Raw genomic sequence first — 25369 nt, 5'->3', positions numbered from 1 at the left:
GGAGAATGTGCAAACTCCACACAGACAGTCGCCCGAAGTTGGAATCAAACCTGGGACCCTGGTGCTGTGAGGCAGCAGTGCTAACCACTGAGCCACCGTGTCGCCCCCAAGTAGTGGCAGTATTGGAATGAGCAGGCTGCATCTAGTGGAATGGGCTCAGGGAGCACATTCAGAGTGAAGTAGGGGCGAGGGAGAATGTGAAGGAAGATGCTGAGTGGCATAACCTATTGCCAGTGTCCACGTAACACTTGTGAATCTTGACACCATCCAGGATGAAGCAGTACACTGGATCGATACTCCGTCAGTTTACCCAATATGTACACTCTCTCCCATCATGGTGTACAGAAAGGTTGGATAACAAGATTCTTCAACTATACCTCCCTTCCAGTAGAATCTCTATCACCATGGACAGCAAAAGCAGCAATGTTTTTAAAATTCCCATCCAAGTCACAAATGTATTAGGCCTCATTCTTCCTTTATGTCACCATTATTATCATCAAAGCTTCTAGTTATTTTCATCTGAATTTTTTGTGATGGCATGTGCCTTTAAGAGGGATGTGTCTGTCCTGGTTCTCTGGAATTTGTAAACCTGGTAACGAGGCGTCTGCTCCATGGAAAGCAAATAGCTTTAGATTTTTTTTAAAAATTAGACAAAAGAAGCACAAGTGGGTGGACTCAGGCTCACACAGACCCAGGGTTTTATTTCTTGCTTTCAGTTGTTGAAGTTGGGATTTTTGAAGTTGAAGCTGCTAGATATAGCTCTCTCTGTTGCAAAGAGCTGGAGAGCTGTCTCTGCTGCTAGACTCATTCTTTCAATTGTGCCTTTCTCCTGGACTGGAGATAGCACTATGAGTGATTCTGTTTTGCTAAATTTGCCTTTGCCATGGTTGTAAAAAAGATTACATTCGCTACAGTGTGGAAATAAGCCCATCAGCCACACCAACCCACCGGAGAGTAACCCACCCAGACCCATTTCCCTCTGACTAATGCACCTAACACTATGGGCAATTTACCATGGCCAATTCACTTGACCTGCACATCTTTGGATTGTGGGAGGAAACCGGAGCACCCGGAAGAAACCCACACAGACACGGGGAGAAAGTGCAAACTCCACACAGACAGTCGCCCGAGGCTGGAATCGAACCTGGGTTCCTGGTGCTGTGAGGCAGCAGTGCTAAATCACTGAGCCACGTGATTATGGGATGCTGCTATATTGGAACAATTAAAGAGCAATAGTTAAATAATATATTATTTGGCTAAGTATTTCAATAGAGTTAAAGTTATGTCAATTCTTCTTTTCCTGTTTGTATTTTAACGGTGGTGTAAGAATAAAAGATGTTTTGCTTAAAACCTAGCAGTTTGACCAATCAAATTACATCTGGAACACAGCACCTTACACTTGCCTTCAAATAAAATAAAAGTTAGGCTCTAGGCTATCTGCTTGAAATGTTTTGAGAAGGTTTGGTCTGGTCTATAACAAATTGGGGGCTCGTTGGGATCAAAGTCTCGAATTCCAAGTTGGGTTTAGAGTTACTGGACTCAAAGGCAGTGAGTTGTAGTGTTGGTGTTCTCCTTTCAGCTGTTGCATTCAGTTGACTTAAGTAGGGTATGCCTTGTGTAATAATAGCTCATTCAGAAGCTAAGACCTTCCTGGGTGTGGAAGAAGCCACTTGGCTGGTTTACAGAAGGTGAGTAAGGCAAAGTAATTGCAGCAATCGCTTAGGATTTATAATTGCCAGGAATGCAGTCAGAATCTTTGGAAATAACTAAAATTCGATTGCAAATGAAGCAACTTGAATATGAATAGGAAATGAAATGGTTCGAATTACGAATAAAAGAAGAAAAAGAGAAAGAAAATGTTTTGAACTTTGGAAGTTAGAATTAAAAAGTGAAAATCCACTAAAAAGGTCGGAAATAGAGCTGAAAGTTGGGATTGGTGGAGAGGGCAGTGATGCGAAGGAAACCTATCGTAGCCAAAGGGCTAGTGAGAATCTGTTTAAATATGTCCAAGCATTACCAAGGTTCAAAGAGAAGGATACAGGAGTCTTTTCCATTTCATTTGAGAAAACGGCTAAACAAATGAAATGGCTACCAGCCATGTGGGTATCTTTGATTCAAACAAAGTTGGTCGGTCGAGCTACTGAGATTTGCATCCATTATCGAGGGGATATCTGGGGAGTACGATGAGGTGGAAAGGACTATCTTAAGAGCATATGAACTAGTGCCAGAGGCCTACAGACAAGGTTTTACAAATCTAAGGAAGGAAATTGGTCAAACATACATCGGGTTTGAAAGGATCAAACAAAGTAACTTTGATAGATGGATCCAAGGGCATTGAAAATAGATCAAACACATTATGCACTTAGAAAGACTGTTATTTTGGAGCAGTTCAAAAATTCACCTCCTGAAGCAGTGAGAACTCACGTGGAAGAGCAGAGAGTTAAGAGTGTAAGATTTGCATCAGAAATGGCAGGTGATTATAAATTCATAGATCACAGTTTGGCTTCTGACATCAATTTCAATCCATGAGGGATAGAAACTGGGGAAAAGAGAAATCCTCAGGTGGGAAGGAAAAAGGAGATCGCACTGAAGACCGTAAAGATAGTTTACCACTGGGTAAGAAGGAAACCCATGATGTGGGGGACATGGGGGTGAGAGAAGTTGAAAGGCTCAGGCGTTTTCACTGCAATAAAAAGTGGGCCACATGAAATCACAGTGTTGGTGGGTTAGAAAGAGCACAGGGTAGACAGATATGGGAAAACAAAGCAAGCCAGTGAGTTTTGTTGAAGTGGTAAAGCAAAACACAGGGAAAGCTAAAAAGAAAACTGCAAAAAGAAAGTACAGCCTGGTCAGGGGGTGCTTGAGAAGAAAACGGCAGATCTCTTTAAAGAGTTTACTTATGTGGGTGAGGTTTGATTAATTCCTAATGAACAGCTCATGCTCAAAATGTCGACTCTCCTGCTCCTTCGATGTTGCCTGACCTGCTGTGCTTTTCCAGCACCATGCTTTTCGACTCTGATCTCCAGCATCTGCAGTCTTCACTTTCTCAAGGATTACTCATTTGTGCTGGGAGAAACAGGTGGAATCGATGCTGCCTGACCTGCTGTGCTTTTCCAGCACCACACTTTTCGACTCTGATCTCCAGCATCTGCAGTCCTCACTTTCTCAAGGATTACTCATTTGTGCTGGGAGAAACAGGTGGAAGAAATTAAGATTTTAAGAGATATGGGAGCAAGTCAATCTTTGATGGTGAGAGTTGAGAAGATAGGTAATTCACAATTAATATTGTCAGAAAAGGTGGAAATATGTGGAGTTCAAGGCAAGAAGAGCAATTACATAAAGGGAGGATGGAGAGTGTAATGAAAATTGGTGAAGTGGTGGTAAGAGTAAGAGAGAAATTCTCAGTTCCAAAGATGTGCAACTTAGGTTGATTAGCCATGCTAAATTGCCCATAGTGTCCAGGGATAGGCAGGCTAGGTAGATTGGCCATGGGAAATGGAGGGTTATAGGGACAATGTGAGGGAGGTGGGGGGGGGTTGCTGGTGGAAGCCATGGGAAATGGAGGGTTATAGGGACAATGTGAGGGAGGTGGGGGGGGGTTGTCTGGTGGAATGCTCTTTGGGGTTATTGGTGTGGACTCAATGACTTCCTTCCATTCTATGAACTCTGCATTCTGACAACTCCGAACTTTTGCAAATCCTTATCTGCCTTGACTTCACCATTTTCTGCCATGTCGTTAGCCAGCAGAGCCCTTGGCTCTGGAATTCCTTTCACACCTCTATCCCTTTAAGACCCTCCTTGAACTTACCTCCTCGTCTAAGATGCTGGTCATCTGGTCATTACCATAAAGGCATCATATAAATGCAACTTGCTGTTACTCACAAACTAGCACACGTTTCTGCATATGTTTATATTTTATTCAATAACAGAAAGATACAAATTTTTTTAATTATTATAATACAAAGCAAACTTTTCCTTTAAATTGTGTTGGCCCATGAAGTACACAACCGTTCCAGGCAATGTTTAGATACCACACTCCAAGACAGATGCAAAAAAAACTTTAAAAAGAGTTCTTCTCGTTTTTTAAAACTACAATATACTGGGTTACGATTGATTCGTACTCAACGTTGCACCAGACGAAACATCTTTGTTTAAATTTTGTATTATTTCATCCACATTAACCTCATGCTAACAAAGAGGGAAGGAGCATTAAATACAGCACTCACTTTTAAAAAAAAGATAGTTCAAAACCCATAGAAATTAATGAGTACAATACATATTTAAAAATAAATTGGAGAGAGAAAAAGGAATTTTATATATTTTAAGGCTTTTAAATGTGTATAAAAATAACAGACATTTTATCTCAAAAGTTTCAAATGAAATTAGTATGTGGCAGATGTAGTCATCAACATAGAAAATTTGTTTAAACATTTAGTCATATGTACACAGGGGTAAGGAGTAACACTACAATTCGATTCGATCTCCATAGCTAATGAATGTGATTCAATACAAACATATTTAAAAGGTGGGTTTTCTGTTTTCATGTTCCTCAAGTGAGGAACCTGTCCTACTAAAAGAACACACTGGGGAATCACACGCCACTGGCCACAACAGCCTCTCCATCAGGGCAGGGATAGGAAAATTCTGAGTGCACAATCAGTGATCCCACAATCTGCACTACTGACATGCAAAGGTGCAAGCAGTTGGAAATTTTTAAACATCACGTGTGGGCAAATGATGTTACACCTCCTTACGCCATCGTATCCTGTGGTGGAACTCGAACTCAAGAGGTAGGGACACCGCCATTTCACTGCACAATGCTCCACCATGCAGTTGGAACATTCACCTTTTAAACTGAAAGATCACTCAATTTACTGGCTTATGGATGATGCCTTTTGAAACTCACTAAAACAGGACAGCAAAAGATAGACCTTCTGACAGCAGGAATTGCTCTTGAAATTGGATGCTCAGTTTTCTTGTTTGAGGGTGTCTTTTCAGAAATTACAAAAATTTAAAACGGTCTGATTTTGTTTTATAAGCCAGTGAGATTCATCAGTAAGAATTTCAATGCATTTTCAAGGGCGGGGCCACTTAATTCATAGCCGTGTGGAACACCAGGTGGGGGCCAGGCTGCTTTTCTCAGGTCTTTTGACAGCCCGATTCCTAAGCATTTTGTTGTCTGTTACAGGAAACCGTCATGGTTAATCACTGTCCAAAGGAAGAGATGTTTTTAAAAATAAGTTAAATGTTAAAAGGCTGTCTGAATGACACAAATGAAATTGCTTTACATCAATGTCATTCACTGTAATGAAGTTCAAACATGGTCAGCCATCTTCAAGAAGTTAAAAATCACACATCACCAGGTAATAGTCTAACAGGTTTATTTGGAAGCACATAAAAACTACTGTTTCCAATTAAACCTGTTGGACTGTAACCTGGTGATGTGTGATTTTTAAACTTTGTCCACCCCAGTACCTTTACATGAAGAAAAACAAGATCATTTTGCAGGTCACTCATTGAAATAGCTGAAAATGTCTTGCTGGAAAAGCGCAGAGGTCAGGCATCATCCAAGGAGCAGGAGAATCGATGTTTCGGGCATGAGCCCTTCTTCATGAAAGATTCCTGAAGAAGGTCTCATGCCCGAAACGTCGATTCTCCTGCTCCTTGGATGATGCCTGTCCTGCTGCGCATTTCCAGCAACACATTTTCAGCTCTGATCTCCAGCATCTGCAGTCCTCACTTTCTACTCATTGGAATAGTTTGTATTAGCCCTGCCCCAGCAACCATTTAAACTTCATGTTGAATCATTTTAATGTTAACTGAGAATTAATAGACCAATCGGCTGTTGGCTGACATTAAAATAAAGTTTAACTGGCCACTGTATGCACAGCACAGTATTCCATGACTTAGGAATGCTGTAGAGCTAATGACATTAACTTACACACCCCTGTCATTGATCCTTGCCATTGGCACCAGTCTTAAAAAGGTCATGGAAGAACACAGCAAGCCAGGCAGCATCAGGAGGTGGAGACGTCAACCTTTTGGATCTTAGCCCTTCTCCAGGAAGACTTGAAACGTTGACTTCTCCACCTCCTGACGCTGCCCGGCTTGTTGTGTTCTTCTAGCTGCCAGTTTGCCTACTTTGGATTCCAGCATCTGCAGTTTTTTTTCTCTCTTAAAAAAAAATGACAGCTGTACCTGATAGTTTTATTTCATCAGTTTGTTAAGATTTTGCTTTTTGCTTCATCAAGAAGAGTGAATTCAGAATTGCTCACATCTACAATCAGATCTTTGGTTAAAGACCAACCATCCATAGTTTCATTGTCATAGTACTTTGGTTACAGTTTTATCAGATAGTTGGTTTTTTTTGGGCCAGATTATTAAGCCTGAAAGATATGGTTTCTGTGGAAAATATGCAGGAAATATTCAACTAGTTTTTGTTTGCTCGGTAATTAGTGCCCGTAAGGTACTGTCTCATGGGAAAGATTGTTGCAGCATCTCAGCATTGTTGCAGTTGGTGCCTAGAACAATACTTCTTGCCAGATAATTGCACAAATACAAGGAACAGTAGAAGACAAGAGGGGCATCCCTGTAAGAGCAGAAACTCTGATTTTTAAAAAAAAATTAAATGTGATGCAGATGTCAAAGGATAGAAATGCTGGTCATCAACATGGCATGCATGCTGTGTGCCGAATGCACAAGGGTGCTGCATTGATTAGATTAGATTCCCTACAGTGCGGAAACAGGCCCTTCGGCCCAACAAGTCTACACTGACCCTCCGAAGAGTAACCCACCCAGACCCAAATCCTCTGACTAATGCACCTAACACTATGGACAATTTAGCATGGCCAATCCACCTGACCTGCACACCTTTGGACTGTGGGAGGAAACCCACGCAGACACGGAGAGAATGTGCAAACTCTACACAGACAGTCACCAAGGCTGGAATTGAACCCACGTTCCTGGCACTGTGAGGCAGCAGTGCTAACCACTGAGCCACCGTGCTGCCCCAATGAGCCACCGTGCCGAGCAGGTGATAACTACTGCGTGGAATAACATGATGCGCAAACAAGTGCAAGTCCCAGTATGTTATGCATTCAGACATACATTCAGAATTTCTAAATTCTGGAAACCTGGCTATTAAAATGGAACCTTGTTAGAGCCTATAATTTGAGGTGCAACTGAGTTCGTTTTTGACGATGGGAAATGTTGGAACATGACTCCATCCTGTACATGTTGTGCCCTCCAAAACAGAAGATGCCCTCTCTCCTCATCTGCGTCTCCAGGAAATTTTCAAGGGTCACCACCATCAGCCAGTAAATGTCATGCCATCAGTACTCTGGCAAACAATAGGTCATTTCTCCAATTTGGAGAAAGTGAGGACTGCAGATGCTGGAGATCAGAGTTGAGAGAGTGGTGCTGGAAAAGCACAGGTCAGGCAGCATCCGAGGAGCAGGAGAGTCGATGTTTCAGGTAAAAGCGAAGCCCTGATGAAGGGTTTATGCCCAAAATGTCGATTCTCCTGCTCCTCGGATGCTGCCTGACCTGCTGTGCTTTTCCAGCACCACACTCTCAACCCCAATTCGCCAATTTGTCCCGTCCTGGCCCACAGATTATTCATTTTGTACATCTACTCTTGGAAAATCAAGTCTGAGTAGCACATAACCTTCTCGGGGGTACTATACCCATTGCAGGTTGGACATGTGAGTCCCAAATGCATGTTCCGAGTGGGACAGGTTGCAGATCAGAAAAGGCAAAGCAAAAATCTACTCATTACAATACACTGGACTGGATTGACAGTAGAAGGCGTGAGGTTATCTTAACTGTATCTCCTGCAATAATTGAACAGTTCTAAAACTACCACAAAAAGACAATTCTGACTCTGTTGCCAAAATGTTCAAACTTCAGGACAGCACCATGTAAAAACTAAGCTGATTTCTGTTGCCTACTATGACCTTTACAGCTCAGTGTTTGCAAACAGGAAGACTGAATTGGCAGTGTGGAATTACAGAAGAGCCTGTCACAAGGATTGTGCTTCTCCACACATTGTCATCATTTTCCCACAGGGGTGTTGGCTCACGTCGGAATCTAAATAATGTGGATGGTGACTCCTGGCAATGGGCTGATTGCACGTTCAGAATGCCTGATGGTATTGTGGCTCCCAGGTTCACTGACAATGTCGTAAAACTAATGGCATTTCAGAGAGTGAAATTACAGCATAACAAAATAACACTTCGGTAATAGTAATAGCTATCAGACTGGTGTGTCCAGTGACTTCACATGTAACACCCTTACTGGCCCCAGGCTGCATTCATGATCCCACACCCACTTTTGGCATCTGGGTCGTAATGTTCAACTCACAGCAGGCCCTGGAATACTTCACTGATATATATTTTAGGCCACAGCCTGAAACTGGTCTCTCCCCGGTGGGTGGTGGGGGATAAAAACATTAAGAAATCCGTTGCGATCCAAACGCGAACTGATCTTTACTTTTGGAATTATAAATTATGCTCAGTTCTCAATCAGCACGGCACCTGGTTTTGTGAATGATGGTGCAACTGGCGTAAGACGTTAATATTGGTCCCTGTAAATTGTTGAGAGAATGTGTCGTGCCACTCCAGTTTATAAAAAACTCCAGCATGCCCGGAGTACGGGAACCAAACTCATTTTGTGCTGCTCCCCTGAGTGCTCACTCCTCCTGGGTAATTTGGTCATGAGAGGTATCACGATTATGCATCATCAACTTCACACACACACACACACACACACACAATCCAGGAGGGGTGGCTGGAAGAGGAGAAGCAAAATCCCCCAGTTGTTACTGAGGCTAACTATGGAACCACTACAATATCCTGACTTAAAGGAGCTGGCATGATTGCTTGCCCTGTGCAGCCCTAACTGAGGTGCCCTAATCCTGTACAATTTATTGTCAACTTTTCTCACTAACAAAGCCAAAGCAGCGAGTTCACGGTGCATCCCAGCACACAGGGGATAGGACACAGGCTTGTACCCACGGCATTTTGTTCATTAAAGCTGTGCAAATGAGGATTATCACATGGGGAAGGGATGGAAGGGACATTTGCGCCGTGTTTTCAGAAGCCTGCTCTGATAAAATAAACTAACACTTGAGTGAATTAACCCAATGCACTGTGACACCTACTGGATGGTTTGTGCATGTCTCAGCTGAGGACCGGATAGTTCTTGGCTGCAATGTTCCTATAGTCGAATAGTCACCGATACCAATCCGTCATAGGCAGAGTGCACAGACTGCCCATTGTACACAGCCTGACAGAGTACCTTCTGGAGGTCAGAGGGTGAAACTGAAAAGGATAGGTCAATAAATGCTGCTGCTGTACCTCAGCAAATTTCCACCGTTAGATCATATACCTGGCCAAGAACATACCAACAAGTTAGCACATAGAGCATCAGAAGGTGGGGCAATTTGCTCAGTTTATGTTGACTGTTGGTGCAGTGGGGGATACACCTTGCTGACTTGACTTTTCAATTTCAGGACTCAAATCGACAAGTGTGAAATGACATCAGACATGGTTCTGCTGGTCAGTGCGCAGCACATCCTAAGGACTGCGATTGGATGAGACATGGGCAAGCAGCCAATGTCACTTCACATGGTCCGTGTGCTTCAGGCCAGCGAGGGAGGGCATTGGCTGCAAATAATGTAGCTATGTGGTTCTGGTGAAGTACAGCATAGAATGTTTAACCCAGCCCTATCTGAAACAGACAGCTGACTCCCACAGGGCAGTAAATAGCAAGATGTCAACATTGAAAATAAATCAGCAATAAATGCTGCTGTCACCACAAGATGGTCTGTATCCAATCATTTTGCCAAAATTTGTGAAAGACATCCAAAAGAGTAACATAAATACTAGTATTAATTAATTCCACTTTAATCCCAATATTGGATTAATGTAAACACTGGGCACAGGACTGCTAAGGCTATAGGTCTGAGAGCGAGGAACTAACTGCGGCTGTTGCAGCTACTGGTTTTTGAAATTCATCCGCTCTTCACTCATGACCGAGAGCAACAAATGAACCAGAGTGAAGTTCACTTTCAGTCCACCACTAGCCAGTGTCGCAACTAAATATTTGAATCTTAGGTCCAAGTTAAAGGTGATCATTGAGTCTCCAATTTTATCCAGACATCTGAAACCTAGGCCCACTCAGAGAGGAGGGAGCTCCACTGTAGGCCTGTGCCAGGAATGTTTCAATAACACAGTTAACAGAGGTTTGGAATTTTGTGAATTATTTGTCATGGTGGAAGGGAGATAGAAATAACTTTGAGATGAAGGAGAGATATAATCGAGAATTCTGGTTGTAGCTCCCCACGTGATCAAGCGACATTTCCACATCTCCACACATACTTTAAGCTGCAGTCATTTAACTGTGCGTGAGATTCACACGTGACAGCATTCCAAGATAAACCAATGATGATCCAGTATGCAGTTTTCAGGCACAAGCTCTGCCTGGGTCAAAGCTCACATCACAGAAATTTCAGCCATCTCCTTGCTTATTATCCACATATTATCCAATTAAAAACACTGGCTTCTTCACCTGCACGTCCTGCCATGAGGACCATGAATAACGCTGAACAGAGTTCTGGTATCTTATCTCTATGACCATTCTTCATTCAGACAGCATTGTTAGCAAGCTATTTAACTGCAGTGGGCAACATAGATCAACCTTGGATCTTGAAGTCATGTGAGCAGCAGGAATTCTGTGAGGGGTTGGCAGTTGGGGTTCTCTTTTTTTCCTGGCTTAGGGATGTGGAAACCAACAGTTGTGTCGTGCCTCCACCCCGGCACCAAAACCAACTCACATCCAGAGGTCAGGTCAAACCACTCTGCTCTTGGTGTTGCTAATGCCAGTGTATATAAATCCCTCAAGTTTTCTGATCACTATCCTACTGCAAGATGCAAATTTATGGATTCTGAGCAAGAGCGAAAAACGTTTGGATTTCTCATGATACAATACAATGTGAAGTTAAGAGATAGATTTCAACCTGTTTATCCACCTCCATGTCTCTTTCCACCTTTGTTGGACTCCTAGACTGTCAACAACCGCTCAGGTTTCAGATTATTTGCTCTGGAAAGCCAAGTATGAGAGAAGCAAACCAAATGGTTTTACTGGAAATGGCAATGACTACTGTCTTTGGATCGATCGCATGAACTCTCTACTCTCTGGGTTTACTTGAGAAACACAAACCTCTCAAGTCAATGCTGCCATCAAAGCCCTGCTACAGGCCAATCTCATCCGTCGATGAAGTAATGGAGGTGCTTGGCTGTAGGAAGCTGGAGACAGTGGCAGCTCCTGCAACATGGTGGAGATGGTGGGTTAGTGGGAATGTGGTAATGTCACCGGAGAAGAAATCCAGCTGTCACCTGACCTGCTGTGTTTCTCCAGCACTTTCTGTTTATCCTTCAGATCTCCAACGTCCACAGTACATCAGTAACAGGTTGATCACGATTAATCCAGAGGTCTTGAGTTCAAATCCCTCCAGGGCAAAATTTAATTGTTGGGAAAACCCATCTGGTTCACTAATGTCCTTTAAGGAAACCTACCATTCTTACTTGGAGTGGTCTACATGTGACTGCTGACCCAGAGCAATGTGTTTTGCTCTCAATTCCCCTCTGAACTGGCCCTAGCAAGACAAAGACAACTGGAGATGGATGACAAATGCTGAACTTTTCAGCGACACCCACATCCCAGGAAAGAATGAATAAGAAAAAAAAAGTAGAACATTTTTTTAATAATTTGTTCACAGGATGTGATGTCATTAACCAGGCCAGTACTTCACTTCCCACTGTAACTGTTCAGATGGCAACCAAGACTCAACCACATTGCTGTAGGCCTAGAGTCACATGTAGGCCAGACCAGATTGGGACAACATTCCTTCCCTAATAAGGATAGTAGTCGTACCAGATAGCTTTTTTTTAACAACAATCAACAATGGTTACATGGTCACCATTAGGCCAGCTATATATTCAACTGAACTCAAATGTCACCCTCTATCATGATGGTATTCGAACCCATGTTGAGAAGCAAATTACTGCAGATGCTGAAATCTGTAGTAAAACAATAAGTGCTGGAGATCACAGCGGGTCAGGCAGCATCCATGGAGAGAAAGAAAGCTAACGTTTTGAGTCTATCATTTCAGCACTGATGAAGGGCCATCTAGACTCGAAACGTTAGCTAAAATGTCCATCTTACCTAACCCACTGTATCCCCAGCACTTTTTGTTTTCAGTCTAGAAAACAGGGTTCTGGATTACTAGTCCAGTGACATGACCACTCTGCCACTGCTTTCTCTGGGATGAGGGTGAGAGGCAAATTTAGAAGGTTGCATGCCAGGTCATGTTCTGACTTCCAAGTGATCTTGTTGGAGGTGGTGCCAAGGATTTCGAAATTTTGCCCTCTGGTTTAGTATTTCCTCCTGACCTCACCGTGCCCAGATATCCCAATCTACCCTTGCCTCCTGAGGGTACGGCAGTTCCTGACAAAGCAGCAGTTGGCGACATCTCAAGAATTGGCAGCCTCAGCCTCACCAAAACATGGTCATGGCAGTTGAGCCGAGAGTGTTCCAATTACTCCATTCATGGCTTTGATTGGACTGATTAGCGATTTTGTGTGTGTGTGCGCGCGTGTGTGCACAGGGGTCTCTGTGTGTAAGTGGCTTATGGTGTGTCATTTGTGTGCATGCGCATGTGTGAAGGTCTTTGTGTCTAGGTGTGTGTCGGTGTGTGAGAGTGTGGGAGAATGTACATTTGTGTCTAGATGTAGGTGCCTGTGTGTGTTCGGTTATGTAGCTGTCCATGTGCAGATATGTATGTGCACATGGATGTGGATGCGTGTTTGTGTTGCTGCATATGTATGTCCGTCTGTCTGTATTGGCCTTCACAGTGAGACTGCTGCCTGCTCTCTCTTTAGGCATTCCTATTGGTCCATCAGCCTGCACAATCCCCCTGTATAGGCTGTCCTACAGACTGCAACCCAAGAGAGGCCAGAAACCTGCTACGGTCCAGGGGCCAGCCAGTATTCTAACTCCACTGGACTCTGTCCAAAGAGACCCGAATGTCCAGAAAGAGCTCTTTTCCCTTAGGAACTATTTAAAATAAAAAGAGTAGACCATTCAGACCCTCAAAATGTCTTCTTCATGCAATTAGATCTTGGCTGATCAGTTTCACATCTCCACCAATCTGGAAGAGTAGTTGAGGTGGGACACCTCACAATTTTTAAAAAGTACTTGGATGAGCACTTGAAATGTCATAATATGGCTCAAGTGCTGGAAAGTGGGATTATATTGATTTAGAATAGTTATTTATCAGTGCAGACTTGATGGAGCAGGGAGTCTCTTCACTACTGTATCATTTGAGATTTCTATCTGCTTTGGATCTATAACTTTGATCTATTAATCTCATGGCTGCAATCTCTCTATTCCCCACGGGGATCTGACTTTAAATATTTGAAAACAATCCTAAATCAGTTCCCTGTAACTGGACTGGCATTATAAAAGGTGGAGTAATTCAGTGTGCACACTGATTGATTTTCCGTCTCCTCTTATAGCCCTCGGTTTTTTCCATTTGGTGCAGGCAGCTTAGTATGACAGGTTTACTACAGGTTTGGCAGAAGGTGAAGAAAACTATCCAGAGTTCTTGCTTCAGATCACGGTCCAAAGACCTCTGCTGGGGCACAGAGCTTGTCCAAGCTCAGATTCCCTCTAGGTCAGAGCAGCAGACAGACAGTCTGTTGGGCCTTATGTGGAAACACTGACCTGTTAGGTGAGGTACTGGAGCCAGTAACTTCAACAGAGGAGGGTGAAACATGAGAGGAGAGGAGGGGAGCGTGTGGGATGGAGAAGCTTCCTTTGTCCTGTATTGGCCCAATATCCATTCAGTCTACAGCTCTGGAATCAACAGTGAATCTCAAACACAACGATGAGTATCAGTTTATGAGATAGCATGTTTACAAAACAGGAACCATAGGGGTCTTTTAATATTTCTAACACAGATTGAATGACAGCACTCAGCCACCAATGGTAACATTTGACTCCTAAACCCCAATTCCCTCAGTACTTCTCAAAACCAAAAAGGAACGGTCACTTTGTTTCTCAGATCGTAGGTGGTGCAAAGGCTCATCCCCACCCCCCACTCCCATGGGCCAACTATTGCATTTCCCTGAAAAGTGAAAATCATTCAAAATGGTTTTCTTGTCAACTTTTGTTTTTACGCAGAATTGTTTTGTTTTCCTAAATCTTCCACCAAATCATTATCAGCGTCAAGTGCTCTGAGGCCAGGCACAGCAGAGACAGCAAAGGTCTCTGCAATGGCCTGCAGTGTCCTTGGTCACTCTGAGTGAGCAGTTATCACAAATGCAACTAGAAGATGAATTGCTGTCACATTTACAATGTACAGTGGGCAAAGGACACTTTTCAAGTTGCCACCTACTAATGACCCTGGAGAGACAGCAAAGTCTCTGGTCATTGTATACACTGTTACTGACATTGTAAATGTGGTGGAGAGTGGGAACAATCCTAAGTGCTTACTTTCTGAAGTTGCTAAGGATAACAACCAAGGGAAATCTTCCTACTCAGCTATGTTGCTAAGACATCACGGCGAGAGGAATTAATTCCTGAAAAGGTACCAGCCTCACCCCCAGGTGAGAAGTCACAAGGGTACTTTCCTATTTCTCGCTGATCGACACTGCTCGGCTTGGTGTGGTGTGCTGATGGAATTGCAATGTGAGTGTGAGAGGTTGCTCTCACCCAGGCCCTTACATCCAATTAATGGAAGGCAAACCTTTACCGTCTACTCTGGACTTCAGTCAGGGTCCCACTGTTCTGATCCACCTAAATCAGGGCCTATAATCCTCTGCGATCTTGAAACAATTTCTTTTCGAAATTCCCCCTACTGCCATCCATCCCCCTCCCCCCATCCCCCAAGCGTTTTAACATACATATACTGTTCTACAAGAACATCAGATTAGTGACAGTGTAGGCTGTGTCTAATCTAGATCTGCAGGCTGAGAGGGACACTCCCTCTGGCATAACTGAATTATACATATTTATATATATATATATATATATATATATATAATATATATAATATTAAAAAAATTAAAGAAGAGATTACTATCATTGACTCTATTGTATAAATCTCTTGGAAATAACAGTATGAAAAAGGTACATGACAAATGAACCTCAACTTAAAAAAAAATGGGACATGAAATCCCAGGAGCAGCAGAATTGGCACTGAATGTTTGAGTGTTGTTCAGCAGAGCCTCAGAGTGTCCTGAGCTGAACTGACACATTCATTATAGAACATCTACTATGTATCCGGCCACCTACACATTGCTGAGTCTCTCTCCACTGGGGTCTACAATGACCAGTATTTGATTTCAGTTTTTTTTAATCTATTGTCTATTTCCATCTTCATCTGGCACTCCCTGACCCAGTAAAAACACAACAAGAGCTCAATCTATTCTGCTTCAACAATGTGGAGCTCTCCCAACCCTAGAGAAATGTCCTCAATGCACCACTGGGGCACTTTCATTCATCAGGCATAAATAATAGTTACAGCCTCTCTTATGTGAGCATGCCAGTTTAGGGGCAAATTACGTTGAGACAGCACAGGACTATTTCAAGCAGGTGACCCCGATCACTCCGAGAAACAGAGCATGCTCATTCCATTTGTTTGCACTGCTTTTTCAACTCAGGAGCCCCCAAAGGTGGAAGAACTCTATTTAATCTCAGGGTCCAAATGACTGTTCCAAACAACCTATGCTTCCCTTTTCTGATCTACACTATGACTTTGATTAGAGTCCCTTCTTTAACTCACTGCAAAGTTTCCGATAGTCTATGTATAAATCATCAGTATATTCATCTATAATCTAGGCGAGCTCAAATTGTTTGGAACAATTGAATAGATTCCAAACTTTAACCAACTCCTTTGTTTCCATTGGGTTCTTATGAAAACAGCATTGGCCTTTTGACTAAATTCTAGCCTATACTTTATCTTTGGATAACTATTCTGTATCCATTGTGTACAAAAACTATCTGAGCCCCTGACTCAATTTCAATTGTCATCCCAATTCATGTCTTATCAAAGGAGATTGACTTCATTTCAGAATATGGGACAAATCTCTTCATTCCTAGGAATGTGTTAGCACCTTTGTCACAAAGACATCACGGAGAACTATTTCAGAATAATTCTATCTTACGCATCGGTAAACGAAGAGATTCGCCAAATGTTTTTGTAATGACCCCTTTAAGATTCAATGCATGTTAGACGTGCTTGATGAATGGACTCAACTCCAGCAGAAAAAGCCTTGCTACACAACAGGACGTGTAACGTTCTGCAGGCAAAAAGTGACAAAAAGGTGGGCACTCCTGGAAGGTCCAACTTGATCACCACCCAAAAGCCCTGACAGCACTTTTGGACCATCTGCCTGAAAACTGAACCAGTTATAATTCAGTGCACCTCATCCTCATTTTCCTGGGATTTCCGTTCCTGAAACTTTGAGCCATTGACATTTGACTAAACTGGTCTTGCTTCATCCTCTTTGCAAATTACATTTGCCCTAGGGCTCTTTAATGCTGCAACAAAAGGCACACTCAAACTTGATTCCTGCTATTCATGACAACTTGTCTTAAGTGCGCAGAGGCTGTTTAGTTGTCATCAAAGCAGTCAAAAATATCATAGACATGTTCTGTGAGGGTGGACGTGGGTATTCTGTATTGAACTGGTTAGGACGCACATTAAAAATGACTTGTGTCTGGGGCCTGTATACAGCCTGAATAAGGTACGGCAAAGACGTCAACTAAACACATGAAAATTGACCATACATTTAGTATAATAATTCATATTCGCTAATAACCGATAGTTGAAAACTAGATTTGTCGCACTATCACAGAACAACAAAATGAGATACTGCTTTATAATTCTATATCTAATTGATTCCTCCTTCGTCTTCCTGTGTAATAGTAAGACATATTAAACATTAATAAAAGTGGTGCTCTCAGACACAGCTTATAAAGTCTTAGACAGTACGATCCATGCCCTTATTGAGGAAGTTACCAGTCTGTAGCTCACATCATTGCTTCCAGTGCCGTTGCCCAGCAACGGAAGGTGTTCATCCAAGGGATACAGGCACTCACCTCCTCGGCGATGGATGACACTCAGGCTCAAGAGTCTTTAGGAGTCTCTACAATGATGAGAATGTTTCTGCTGTAATTGGGCCTCTTCTCAGAGACTGAATAAATAGCGGGAGGAGATAAATGAAAAAGGAAAGCTCCTCATCCATCCGCAGAAAGCACCTGACCTTAGCCCCGGAGCGTCCACTTCCTGGAGTTCTGACACTGGGGCTGATTAAAGGAGGGAAATCCGAACAGGACAACTAGGGGATTCCGTTCTCTGAGGGGAGTGGGTGTCCATTGCGTGCTCTACTGCTGTATGCTTTGCCATATGCTTGATGAGGTATGTCTCCTGTAAAAGGCACAAAGGTCACCAATTTCAGCACTAGGTTCTTTACACAGTAGACTCCGTAAACACAATTACCACCAGCTTTCTAGAAATACAATGATACTCATGCAAGTGCTCCCCACGTACCAGCTCGCACACATCTCCTGAGCAGCAGCGTGTGTCATCTACAAGATGTTCTGCATCAATTCACCAAGATTCCTTTGACATCACCATCATGACAACCCATGATATCTATTACCAAGTAGGACAAGGGCAAGTGGGCATGGGAACGGAACATTCCACAAGTTCCTTTACAACTTGTCCACCATGCTGACTTGGAATTGTATCGCCATTCCTTCATTGTCACTGTGTCGATAATCTGCTAGGTATACCTATCCCACATGGGCTGCATGCTTCAAGAAGGTCAATTCTAAAGGACAATTAGGGATGGGCAATGAATGCTGAATTTATCATTGATGTCACATCCAATAAAAGTATTTCAATTCTTAATATCACACACCAAAGCTCTAATCAATACCTCTCACTCCAGCATTAATGAATATTAAGTAACCACCACTAAAGAATATTTCATATCCCAGCACTATAATGACTATCCCATATCACAGCACTAATCATTATCACATACTACAGGAATAATCAATATTTCATATCCCAAACATAATCAACATCTCATACCACGGGAATAATCAATATCACAGACCACGACACTATTCAATATCCTGTATCTCAATGCTAATCATTCTGCTATTCAGGCTGTAATAAATATCCTGTATCCCAGTAAAAAGGAAAATCCCACAACCCAGCACTAATCAATATTCCATACCCCAGCACTAATCAACATCCCGCATCCCAGCACTAATGAATATCCTGTATCCCAGCACTAATATCCATCTTGTAAACCAGCACTAATTAACATCCCATAACCCAGCACGAATCAACATCCTGTATCCAACCAAAATCAACACACCGTATCCCAGCACGAATCAAATCCCGTATCCCAGCACTAATGACCATCTTGTATCCCAGCACTAATGAATATGCCGTATCCCAGAACTAATGAATATCCTGTATCCCAGGCACTAATAACCATCCTGTATTCCAGCACTAATATCCATCTTGTCACGAAGTACTAATCAACATCCCATATCCCAGCACTAGTCAACATTCCTTATCCCAGCAAAATCAACATCCCGTAATCCAGCACTAATCAACATCCCATATCCCAGCACTAATCAACATCCCGTAACCCAGCACTAGTCAACATCCGATATCCCAGTACTAATCAAATCCTGTATCCCAGCACTAATCAACATCCCATATCCCAGCACTCGTCAACATCTCATATCCCAGCACTAATCAACATCCGATAACCCAGCACTAATCAACATCCCATATCCCAGCACTAATCAACATCCCATATCCCAGCACTAATCAACATCCCATAACCAGCACTAATCAACATCTCATATCCCAGCACTAATCAACATCCCGTAACCCAGCAGTAATCAACAGCCTGTATCCCAGCACTAATCAATATCCCATAACCCAGCACTAGTCAACATCCCATATCCCAGTACTAATCAAATCCTGTATCCCAGCACTAATCAACATCCCATAACCCAGCACTGGTCAACATCCCATATTCCAGCACTACTCAACATCCCGTAACCCAGCACTAATCAACATCCCGTAACCCAGCGCTAATCAACATCCCGTAACCCAGCGCTAATCAACATCCCGTATCCCCGCACTAATGAACATCCGATATCCCAGCACTAATAAGCATCCCATAACCCAGCACTAATCAACATCCGATATCCCAGCACTAATCAACATCCCGTATCCCAGCACTAATCAACATCCCGCATCCCAGCACTAATCCCAGCACTAATCAACATCCCGTATCCCAGCACTCATCAACATCCCGTATCCCAGCACTCATCAACATCCCGTATCCCAGCACTCATCAACATCCCGTATCCCAGCACTCATCAACATCCCGTATCCCAGCACTCATCAACATCCCGTATCCCAGCACTCATCAACATCCCATATCCCGGCACTAATCAACATCTCATAACCCAGCACTAATGAACATCTCATATCCCAGCACTAATCAACATCTCCTATCCCAGCACTAATCAACATCCCATAACCCAGCACTAATCAACATCCCATATCCCAGCACTAATCAACATCCCGTATCCCAGCACTCATCAACATCCCGTATCCCAGCACTCATCAACATCCCGTATCCCAGCACTCATCAACATCCCGTATCCCAGCACTCATCAACATCCCGTATCCCAGCACTCATCAACATCCCGTATCCCAGCACTCATCAACATCCCGTATCCCAGCACTCATCAACATCCCGTATCCCAGCACTCATCAACATCCCGTATCCCAGCACTCATCAACATCCCGTATCCCAGCACTCATCAACATCCCGTATCCCAGCACTCATCAACATCCCGTATCCCAGCACTCATCAACATCCCGTATCCCAGCACTCATCAACATCCCGTATCCCAGCACTCATCAACATCCCGTATCCCAGCACTCATCAACATCCCGTATCCCAGCACTCATCAACATCCCGTATCCCAGCACTCATCAACATCCCGTATCCCAGCACTCATCAACATCCCGTATCCCAGCACTCATCAACATCCCGTATCCCAGCACTCATCAACATCCCGTATCCCAGCACTCATCAACATCCCGTATCCCAGCACTCATCAACATCCCGTATCCCAGCACTCATCAACATCCCATATCCCGGCACTAATCAACATCTCATAACCCAGCACTAATGAACATCTCATATCCCAGCACTAATCAACATCTCCTATCCCAGCACTAATCAACATCCCATAACCCAGCACTAATCAACATCCCATATTCCAGCACTAATCAACATCCCATAACCCAGCACTAATCATCATCCTGTATCCCAGCACTAGTCAACATCCCGTAACCCAGCACTAATCAACATCCCGTAACCCAGCACTAGTCAACATCCCGTATCCCAGCACTAATCAACATCCCAAATCCCAGCACTAATCAAATCCTGTATCCCAGCACTAATCAAATCCTGTATCCCAGTACTAATCAATATCCTGTAACCCTGCACTAATCAATATCCTGTATCCCAGCATTAATCAATAATCTCTATTCCAGCACTAATCAACATCCCACATCGCAGCAGTAATCAACATGCCATATCCCTGCTCTAAATATTCCCAATCCAGAACTAATCAATATCCCATATCCGTGCACTAATCAATGTACCATAGACAATACCAGTCAATGCCCCACACAAAGTCTCGGTTGATGTTTCAGCAATGGTGGGAGTGCCCACAGTGTAAAATACAAAGGGAATCTTATACATTCTGAAAAGACAACTCCTCTTTATCATGGGGTGAGGGTTTCAGTAGGAAGAGAGTTGCTGATACGTACTGAGGTGTAGGCTCGTCCACACATGCTGCAGCAATAGGCTTTAGTGTGTTTGACCGTATGTGTGGACAGATGGATCTGAAGTGAGGCAGAGTCTGAGTATGCCCTGTAGCAATTCGGACATTTGTACGGCTTGTCTTTGTTGTGTTGTCGTTGATGAGACTGAAATAAAAATTAAATATATAAGGCAGAATTCACATCTCACAACCACAGGACATCTAAATGCTCTTCACTGCCACTGAATTAATGTTTGAAGCATAGTTCCTCATGCTTAGTGGCCGACATAGCATCCAATTTGTAAGAAGCAAAGTCTCACAAGAGACAAAAGAAACGAATGAGTGTGTTCAGGTCGTATTAAACGAGAGAAGACATGGGAAAACATCCTGTTCCTTGGAATTGCCCCCATCTGAATGGGCAGCCTGAGTCCAATAGCAAAAGTTTCCTCAGGAATGTTGGAAAATCTGGAAAATTCCTTCAGGATCTGCGCCACCACCTGCCAGACTCCCCGATGTGCTCAGGAGGTTCAGACTTGGGAAAACTTCTCATGCAACACAGCAGTGTGTTAAAATATCCTCCTATGATTATACACCCAAGTTTCAGAGTGGGCCTTAGACCCAATTGACACAGCAGTGAAAGTGCGGTCAATGGAGCCAATCTGACATTGGAGAAAAGGCCAAGTCTCCATCCGCCATCATTCCTTGGAGCATCTGATCACAATCCATGCTCAATCTGGTACACCTTCTCAGGGAAAGTTCTGGAGGTTGATCCGTTCCTGAAATAATAGTGAGTTTTCTCCCTTTCAGATGCTTACTAAGCTGCCATGCATATTCAGCATTTTTGCTCAATGCTAGATTCCTCAAGGTTCATAAAACACACTCCAGCTGCTGAACCCTAGTCACCTGTGACCTGTCATATTCAAATCTCCTTTCGCTGCCCACCCAATCCCGTACCAGTATTGGAGTCATGGTGACTGCATCTGTCTTAACCTAACCCCACAATCTCCATTTCCAATGAGGTGTTTATCAAATTTCCTTACGTCAGAAAGAATAGACTCTTCCCCGAGTGGGCAGTCTGTCAGTGATAAAAAAAATACCTCTTTCAAGGTGCAGACTAGCTTGAGGCTTTTTCGTCCTTCAGAGATAAATTGTGTCCTTTATCTAGGCTACAGAATTACTGAGCTTGTTACTTAATCAGAAAATGCATCATCCTGTTACTCTGTTGACCTGTTTAACATTTTGTATGAACAGATCAAATGAACCTTGGATCTTAGGCTTCTCATAGGATCATTTCACCTCACCGCTGCTAGGTCTTTCTTTGGTACAAATCTAACCTACGACTTCACCCCCTTTTTTGTGGCCCTTTATCTTCTGTGTTACTCTTCCTTCATTAGATCACTAGGTGACCCTAGTCACAGGATAAGTGGCATTATATTTAAAATGAGTAGGAATCTCTTCACTCAGAGGGTGTTGAATCTTCACTCATAAAGTGTGTTCAAGATTGAAATCAAAAGACTTCTATGCATTAAAATATAAGAAGAGATTACAGGCATAGCGTGATGGAACAGACGATCAGCCATGATCTCATTGCAAGACGAGGCCAACTCAAAGGGCAGTCTGACCAACCCCTGCTAGTGTTTCTTAAGTATACTAAAGCCATGGTATAACTTGTCTCCACAGAAAATATTTGGGGCCAGATTGTTAGATATATTCAAGAGGGTGCTGGATGCGGCCCTTGCAGCTAAAGGGATAAAGGGTTATGGAGGGAAGCGGGAGTGGGATATTGAGACTGCATGATCAGCCATGATCATATTGAGTGGTGGTGCAAGCTCAAAGGGCCGAATGGCCTACTCCTGCACCTAGTTTCTGTGTTTCTATAACTGGCTACAGTGGTGTACTGCTCATAATTGCCTCACTTTCTCAGGTAAATACCTGGCCTCAGCTTTAGTTTCAGGATTTCTATTTCACCAATGGTTCTTGTTGAGTGTATCATGGAATTGGAGAGAAGACTCTTCGAGATGGATCCCTGTTAAGGTTTGAAGAGGACGATAGGTAAAGGAAGATTTGGGTTTGAGTTTAGGCCTATTTGGGTTTTGAAAGCCTGATTCTGGAGGAGGAGTTCAATTATTATCAGGTATTAGCTTTATAAAGCTTGTCTGAAGAACGATAGTCTCTCCTCTCACCCCAAGACTTTTATTTTGCAACATAACCTCTCCGCTTACTTTCTGTTCTATTTACACTTCAATATTTGTCCTCCTGAAACTTCCTTTCTTATTCTTCCTAATTTTTAGACAATCTGTCCCTCCTTCCTTCGTTGACCCATCGCACCATCTACTACTGTGCACTGTTTTTCTCATCTTGTCTACAGTGAAGACAGAATGTTATTATTCCCATTCGTCCTCGAACTGCATTCAGTAAGCTCACCCGAAACCTGGTTTGTTTAACAGCTGCAGCAGGAGAGACTTCTGACATCCTGCCTTGTACCTCGATGAAGCTTCAAGCGAGTTAGCAACCTGTTGGCTGTATCTAAACCCAATGCATAGTTGTTCACTGACCTGCAGGTTTGATAACTGGGTAAAAGCCTTCTCACAACCTGGGTGTGCACATTTGTATGGTCTGTCCCCGGTGTGAATCCTGCATCAGAGAAAGCACAATTCATTTGTTTTGTTTTTTAGGAATATCTATCTGTACTCCATAGCGCAGTTGATAGGATCTGTCAAGGAGCCCAATCTCACCTGACGACGTGATGGAGGGCCGCTCTCAGTAGTGTTCAAGCATGCAAACGCAAAATTAAAACTGCAATTTCCCACACTTCTGATTTCAACTTTCCCATTCTCAGGAGTTACCAAGTGGAGAACTCTCTGCAGGCACCAAAAAACTAACAGATCAATAGTTTGCTGTTAATTGGGCCCAAGGTACCTCATTCTAATTAACCAAGCTGCTTTTCCAGTCCAATGGTTCACACCATTGCTGCTTTCAGCTATGAAATCTGGAGTTAGATTATCACTCCCATTACCAAGTGAGGGGTAATTAGCACTGCGAGTATTGGAATGGGGCAGGATCGCGTGATAAACAGCATAAAAGTCTGGGGAGGAGAGGTAGTAGGAACTTAAACATAACCATGCTGACACATTCACCAAAACAAAACCAGCCCAACAGAGTACAGAATTCTCCCCACCTTGTGTGCTGCTGTAAGTGAGAGAGCTGCCGGAAGGATTTCTCACAGTAGGAGCAGTGATAGGGTTTCACTCCTAAGTGGATACGTAGATGCTGAGCCAGGTACGAAGCATTGGCAAATGATTTGGAGCAGTGCGGACACTTGTGAGGTTTCGCTTCTGTGTGCGACTTGGAATGAATCTGCATTTCGGATTTTGAGAAGAAGGTCAAAGGGCAAATTTTACACCTAGGCAGGAGAAACAGAAAGAGGATTTCATCAGGAAAATAGCCAATAGAAATCAAAATATCCCAACCAGCCTCTCAGGCTGTGATTACTCTCTCGAGGATGCTGACTCCAGTTTGGCGACAGATTCCAAAGATGCCATCCGCCCTCCATGCCTCTCTCCAATTGCTGTGCTAGTCTATGGCTCTGATCTGTTTGTTACTTCAGGCAATCATTTTTGCCTATGGGCACGGACGCCAAAGAGAAAAAAAAAAATCAGTCAACATTCCAGTTTTGGCTTTCCAATTAACCCTTCTAAAAAGTAGGCATCTTGTGCACGTTACACTAAGGCAGCACTGAACTGAGTCTGACATCCTTTGCAAGCACTCATTGCCTGAACACAGTTAATACAGTTTGTAGATTTTAAAAAATGCCACTTAAGTAGAGCAAGCAGGCCCCAAGGACCTTACGTGGCTTCTCTCATAGCAGGTCATGCAGCTGTAGGATGTAGGTCAATCCTTTGTCAACTGGCAAATATTACAGAGTGCCAAAAATGGAGACTGCGCAAAGCTCTGGAACACCGGAGCTCAATTCTGGAGTATTAAGGCCCCTAGTAACTCTGTTCTGGATTGGAGCTTTTTGTTTTAGAGAAGCTGATCGACATTGGAATGGGAAGCAATGTTCTCTAATAGTGAGCTGGTCTCGAATGTAAGTTGCACTTTGTAACTGGGAGGGGTCTGGGCTTCACTCTGGGAGAGCTCTGGGCTTCACTCGGGGAGAGGTTGGGGCTTCGCTCGGGGAGAGGTGGGGGATTCGCTCGGGGAGAGGTGGGGGATTCGCTCGGGGAGAGGTGGGGGATTCGCTCGGGGAGAGCTGGGGGCTTCATGGGGAGAGGTCGGGGCTTCACTCGGGGAGAGGTCGGGGCTTCACTCGGGGAGAGGTCGGGGCTTCACTCGGGGAGAGGTCGGGGCTTCACTCGGGGAGAGGTCGGGGCTTCACTCGGGGAGAGGTCGGGGCTTCACTCGGGGAGAGGTCGGGGCTTCA

General features: G+C 43.5%; 1 protein-coding gene across 6 annotated transcripts in view; it reads right to left on the bottom strand.

Annotated features, from left to right (window-relative positions):
• Positions 1-14939: 14939 nt before the first annotated feature.
• Positions 14940-25369, bottom strand: part of LOC122540226 (zinc finger protein 362-like) — a 98123-nt gene continuing 87693 nt past the window's right edge. For 5 of the 6 annotated variants that reach the window (XM_043675626.1, XM_043675622.1, XM_043675624.1 and 2 more), the window contains 4 exons: positions 24125-24349; positions 23502-23580; positions 20954-21112; positions 14941-17494 (listed from right to left, as the gene is read on the bottom strand). In XM_043675626.1, coding sequence (XP_043531561.1) covers positions 17378-17494; positions 20954-21112; positions 23502-23580; positions 24125-24349 — 580 coding nt within the window. In that variant the 3' untranslated portion in view covers positions 14941-17377. Of the gene's footprint in view, positions 17495-20953; positions 21113-23501; positions 23581-24124; positions 24350-25369 lie in introns of all 6 variants that reach the window. The other variant, XM_043675628.1, reaches the window with a different exon arrangement.

This window comes from Chiloscyllium plagiosum, chromosome 34 (genome assembly GCF_004010195.1).
Source record: "Chiloscyllium plagiosum isolate BGI_BamShark_2017 chromosome 34, ASM401019v2, whole genome shotgun sequence".
NCBI classification, from domain to species: Eukaryota; Metazoa; Chordata; class Chondrichthyes; order Orectolobiformes; family Hemiscylliidae; genus Chiloscyllium; species Chiloscyllium plagiosum.
This window is presented reverse-complemented; position numbering and strand designations above follow the sequence as displayed.